Here is a 6,520-nt window from a genome sequence, read left to right as displayed (position 1 = left end):
CTAGCACATACATACACACACACACACAGACACACACGCACACACACAAACATATACACACCCCCACACTCACGTATACACATGCACGCACACATACACACACAAACACATACACACCCCCACACTCACGTATACACATGCACGCACATACACACACACACACACACACACACCCCTGAGCAGCACTTCCTCAAGTGTCCACAGCCTCGTGAGCTCCTCAACATCAACTAGTTAAAGGAAGTAAACTTTATTCTGTGGTCTGATATTCTGAGCTTCTCATCCGTTCATCTACTCAACATTTCTCACAAACACTTTATCGTCCACTAAAGACTTCACACCTTACACAACACTTACAGAGAGCTAACACCAGGTGGCGCTCCATCACCTGCTGACACACAACAATCTCACACCACGTGTCTCGTTACACAAACACGGACTATTACTGACATAAAGCTGTAAATAATCTGTGTAATTAACACGACGTTGTGACGACAAGGTCCGACATTCACACTTCGGTGTCTTCCACATTCAGGTGTCAGGAAAACAGCCATGAAAAAAAACTGTACCAGAGTTCTGCTCTCTGATTGGTCAGGAGTTGATTCGTTCTCTCCAACAGCTCTGATTGTAGCACAGATCCATTGTTTCCATAGTAACCGCTCCATAATAAACGTGTGTGATCGTTGTTGTGTAAGGAAATAGTTTATATAGAACACGTACAGAAGGACTCCGAGTGTCAGCATTAAAACTGTACCTTTAAGAATCATTCTATCTGAATCGACTCTTCTGAGCAACTCCGGCAATTTAATCTGAGCGTAAATGACTCAAATGTTTGGTTAAGTGTGAAACTGGAACTTAAAACATTTCCACATGAGGACGGAGGAGGTTCCGCTTCTTTTCAGATCCCATACTGACCGGTTTCATCTCGTTAGCTTACAGAGAGACAACAGGAACAAAACCAGAACATTACATCTAATAAATGTTAAATATTAAATATAAATAAAAGGAGAACCTGTACAGCGCCCTCGTGGTGCGAGAGGAAACGGATCAGTTCCAGGTGACGACGGCGACTCGGCTTCATCGCCGTTTATTATTCATTTATTTATCTGGTTGTTGAAACTAAACGTAATTCATCTGTAGGTCAGGAGTTTGTTAGCTTTTTATTTAACTTTATTTGTCTTTATGTTAAAGTCCATCCAGATTAAACCCCGCCGTGTCCTCCAACACACGGTTACACAATAAACACACAACTGCAGCGTTTCCCCTCACACACACTCATCATGCTACACACCATCACGTCAGAGACTTTACACACCTTTACAATGTGATGAAATCTTTTATTTTAAATGCGTCCCGCTCTAAGCTCCGCCCACCAGGACAGGTGTGTGAGGAGCTGAAACGGGCGACTCCCTGAGGATCGGCTTCCAGAAACACGAATACACAACGTTCACATGAATGCAGACACTCTGGACCTGAACACGTCACCGATCCAGGTTTAACTGATCCAGCTTTATTTAATCCCGATTTGGCTCAGATTCAGAATTCACAGGCTTAATAATTGCAGTCAGGTAGTTAATCACACACTGATTCGTTACTTGCTCACGGATCCTCCGCTTATTAACACTAGCTAGCGGACTCTATGTAGAGGTCGTATCTAACGCTAACCAGCTAGTTTTATTTGGGGAACATTTTGTATAAATCAGACACCAAACTGGCGAGAGAATAAAGACGATCCCCAAAGCGGAGCATCCGACGGTATTCTATTAGCTAGCTAATATTCTCACCGTTAGCTAGCTCTTTAATGTTAGCGAGTTAGCTTTAGAATACCCATGTCAGTCATCTTTAAGCAGAAAAGTCTATGATAAAAAATGTCAGATTTTACAGGAACAGGAAGTAGCAGGCAGAAGTAGGGGGCAAAGAGAAGGGCCTATAGAAGAGGAAATGAAAAAGGGTGTGTTGTGATCTGTACTGGAACGAGTCCTGGTGCTGAGGTGTTCTTGCTGTGTGTGTGTGTGTGTGTGTGTGTGTGTGTGTGTGTGTGTGTGTGTTATTTGATTTCTCCACAGTCAGAGATGATGATTCTTTTGGAGGTTTTCCCAGAGCGAGAGCCGAACGCCTCCACCTTCTTCACCACCTCCATCCCCTCCTTCACACTGCCGAACACCACATGCTTCCCATCCAACCTGGACACACACACACACACACACACACACACACACACACACACACACACACACACACACACACACACACACAGAGTCAAAAGGCATTCTATTTTTAGAATCAAATAAGAAAATCTGAGATTTCATAACACAGTGAATAATTTACAGAAGAATCGAATCGGAATCAAATTTGAGATTCATTTCACCGAATTCTAGTCAAATCTGGTTAAACATTCTGTTTAAAGTGAAAAAAACTGAATATTTTGCTGAATCCATTAAATAATTTTCTGTACAAACTCATTTTTATGGAATATCATAATTCCCTGAAACGTTTCATTCCTGAATGTTTGGGTCAGATTTAATTCATAACGTAGTTTAAGACAGAATAATGAATCACTTTCTGATCAACGAATCACATCACACAAAGTTTCTATACTGCACTAATCATTTCCTACAGAACCGAATGATTGTGACTCATTTTCTAAAGAATCAAATCAGAATCAAACCGTGATTTATGGTTTAATAAGGAGCTGAATCATTTTCAGAAGACTCAACAAACTGAATCAAATGAGGAGTCAGTTCTACTGAGTCAGTCTCCGAGTTGCTTTCTAGCTTTGAATAAGGAAACACACAAAAATCACAAAGGTCACCCTGATGCCTGTTTAAACACTACACATACACACACACTACACACACACACACTACACACACACCACACACACTACACACACACTACACACACACACACACACACACACACACCACACACACACACACACTACACACACACCACACACACTACACACAAAATACACACACCACACACACTAGACACAAAATACACACCACACACACACACACAATACACACTACACACACTCACTACACACACAAAATACACACCACACACACAAAATACACACACACACAAAATACACACCACACACACTACACACACAAAATACACACACACACAAAATACACACCACACACACTAGACACAAAATACACACCACACACACACACACAATACACCCCACCCCACCCACACACACACACCACGACACACACACAAAAGACACACCACACACACACACACACACGACACACAGTTCACGACTACACAACAAATAACATCACCACATACACACACAAAATACACACACACACAAAATACACACCACACACACTACACACACAAAATACACACACACAAAATACACACCACACACACTAGACACAAAATACACACCACACACACACACACAATACACACCACACACACACTACACACACAAAATACACACCACACACACTACACACACAAAATACACACACACACAAAATACACACCACACACACACTACACTACACACTCACCATGCACCACACACACACCCACAGCACACCACACACTACACACCACTACACACACACTACACACACACAGTGTAGCATACCATTCAGCTTTTACAGTGCAGATGAAGAACTGGGAGCCGTTGGTGTTTGGTCCTGCATTGGCCATAGACAGAATACCTGACACACACACACACACACACACACACACACACACACACACACACACACACAGTTTATTAAACAACACCGTGTTATAGTTCACTCCACACCACAGCATTGTTTGTTGTGTGTGAAAGGTTTTGAAAGTGTGACATGAATATAGTTGGCCCTCAGGCAGCAGGTTCATGCAGCTACAAAACACTCTTTATCATCAGGTTACACACTAAACACTGACATGTCCCAACACACTCCTTCTGCTGCCGCCTGAAACATGTAATAAAGCTCTTCATGCTCCAGATGAATAAAACACAACCAGTCGTTTTATTAATCAGCCACAGGCTATAATTACATCTCTATTTAATATCTATATATAACACACACTCTCATACGGAACAAACACAAAGCCAGAATAATACAATACAATAACACAATCACTACACCTCAAAACCAAAATGTGTGTGTGTGTGTGTGTGTGTGTGTGTGTCTCACCAGGCCCTGTGTGTTTCAGTGTGAAGTTCTCATCAGGAAAACGTGTGCCGTAGATCGACTTCCCTCCCGTACCATTATGATGGGTAAAATCACCACCCTGTAAACACACACACACACACACACACACACACACACACACACACACAAACACACACACACACACACACACACACAATGTTAATTGATTTACTGATGTAATGAATCATTTAGACAACTCAATATAAAATTAAATTAAATCGCTGAACCGAGTCAGTGAATCATTTTCAACCGAGTCAGTGAATCAGTATGAAGTCAGCGACTCATAAAAGACACAATAAACATGCAAACGTTATGGAAATGAGTGTGGAATCTTTTCCAACGGCTGAAATAAACACAATGAGAAACATTTACACTTTAATGTGGACAGAATTAACCCCGAGGTAGCAGTAACCCCGAGGTAGCACACAGACTCGTTTTAGAGAGACATGTTCTGTTACACACAATAAGTGAAGACACAGGAACAGTAGGGTGTGAGATCAGACACAATCACACAGTTGTAATTCTAACCCATAACACACACAGACACACACACAGACACACACACACACACACACACACACACTACGGTGCGGTCACGCAGGTGGAACTCTAGGCCACGCCCCCTGGCTCAGTAACGTCATCACATTACCTCGTAACAAACAAGTTGTAATGGTGATGAATCAAACATTACACAGCTTTAAAATCCCTTCATCTCTTCATCGTACACCTCCCCGTAAACGAGCTGTTGCTATAGAAACCATGATGTGCGTTAATTATAAATAACCCTGTGCTACTGACCAGAACTCAGCAGCACGGTGATGTAAACAGTGGATAAGGTTCTGACCTACTGGGCGTTTAGGACAGGTTTCTTTACCTCAGAGGTAAACATGGCTGCCGTGGGCGTGTCCCTGTGTGACTAAAGTGCAGCTTGTCTGTGAGCGACACACTAAAGCACACACCTTTTACCCAGAGACCTCTAATGGGTGATGATCTACTTAAACCTCTGTAAAAGTCACATGAGAACAGACAAAAGCCTAAAGTTACGACTCCAGACAAGAGTGAAGCTCCAGATCAGTGTGTGTTCTTCACTGTTCGTATCTGCAGTCAGTGAGACTCGCTCTGATATGAACAGCCTGCAGTGTTTCAGTTTCTCAAACTGTGTGTGTGTGTGTGTGTGTGTGTGTGTGTGTGTGTGTGTGTTTGTGTGTGTGTCTGTTTTGTTCCTGGCAGATAATTGAGACGAGTTTGACGGCAGTGTTAGAAGCTGTACTGCGTGCAGGCAGGAGACAATGCAGCTATTAATAATGGGCAGCTCTAAAGCTCTCTGTGTGTGTGTGTGTGTGTGTGTGTGTGTGTGTGTGTGTGTGTGTGTGTTTGCTCATTACAGAATTTAACCATCAGTCGGGCAGACAGACAGAAAGAGAGGCAGATAAACACACAAACAGACACATAAATACACAGACAGACACAAACATATAAACAGACAGACAGACAGGCAGAGAGGCAGACAGAGAGGCAGTCAGACAGAGAGGCAGACAGAGAGGCAGACAGACAGAGAGGCAGTCAGACAGAGAGGCAGTCAGCGGTTAACTTTTTTCCTCTTTTGCTGTTTTCACTTCCTTTATGTTCAGAAGGAAGATGACTGTTAAATCTGCTATATAACACATAGCAGACACTCGTGCACTGATCGTGTGTGTGTGTGTGTGTGTGTGTGTGTGTGTGTGTGTGTGTGTGTGTGTGTGAGTGTGTGTATGTGTGTGTCTGTGTCTTTGTGTGTGTGTGTGTGTTTACCTGACACATGAACTGTGGTATGACTCTGTGGAAGATGGAGCCTTTGTATCCATAACCGTGTTCTCCTGTACACAGAGCTCGAAAATTCTCTACACACACACACACACACACACACACACACACACACACACACACACACACACACATGATTATATTGAGATTATTCCTGTGATTATGATATACAGCTCATTTAAAAAGAAACCATTGAAGATTCTACAGAAGTATTAATTAACTCTCGACTCTGTGATCAGTTATAATACAGATATAATACAGTTATAATACAGTTATAATAACACACAACAGTTATAATACAGTTATAATACAGTTATAATAACACACACAACAGTTATAATACAGTTATAATAACACCAAGTGTATTAATGATTATAACCAATAATGACATGGATGTTACCAGCTCATGTCACTCAGCTCTAGATTTAAAGTCAAGGAACAAACAAATGTGCAGTTCGCAACAGTGCGGCAAAGATTAAACACCCGTTTCCATGGTAACGGACACGGGCAAACCTCAGAGCGGTGTTATCGAC

General features: G+C 42.2%; 1 protein-coding gene across 1 annotated transcript in view; it reads right to left on the bottom strand.

Annotated features, from left to right (window-relative positions):
• Positions 1-1,313: 1,313 nt before the first annotated feature.
• Positions 1,314-6,520, bottom strand: part of LOC113634819 (peptidyl-prolyl cis-trans isomerase A-like) — a 7,823-nt gene continuing 2,616 nt past the window's right edge. Inside the window, exons 3-6 of the mRNA XM_027133990.2 lie at positions 5,976-6,064; positions 4,167-4,263; positions 3,620-3,695; positions 1,314-2,180 (exon numbers count right to left, since the gene is read on the bottom strand). Of these exons, the coding sequence (XP_026989791.1) occupies positions 2,045-2,180; positions 3,620-3,695; positions 4,167-4,263; positions 5,976-6,064 (398 nt within the window). The 3' untranslated portion in view covers positions 1,314-2,044. The remainder of the gene's footprint in view (positions 2,181-3,619; positions 3,696-4,166; positions 4,264-5,975; positions 6,065-6,520) is intronic.

The sequence above is a fragment of the Tachysurus fulvidraco genome, chromosome 8 (assembly GCF_022655615.1).
Source record: "Tachysurus fulvidraco isolate hzauxx_2018 chromosome 8, HZAU_PFXX_2.0, whole genome shotgun sequence".
In the NCBI taxonomy this organism is placed as follows: Eukaryota; Metazoa; Chordata; class Actinopteri; order Siluriformes; family Bagridae; genus Tachysurus; species Tachysurus fulvidraco.
The sequence above is the reverse complement of the archived record's forward strand: the minus strand, read 5'-3'. Positions and strand labels throughout refer to the sequence as shown.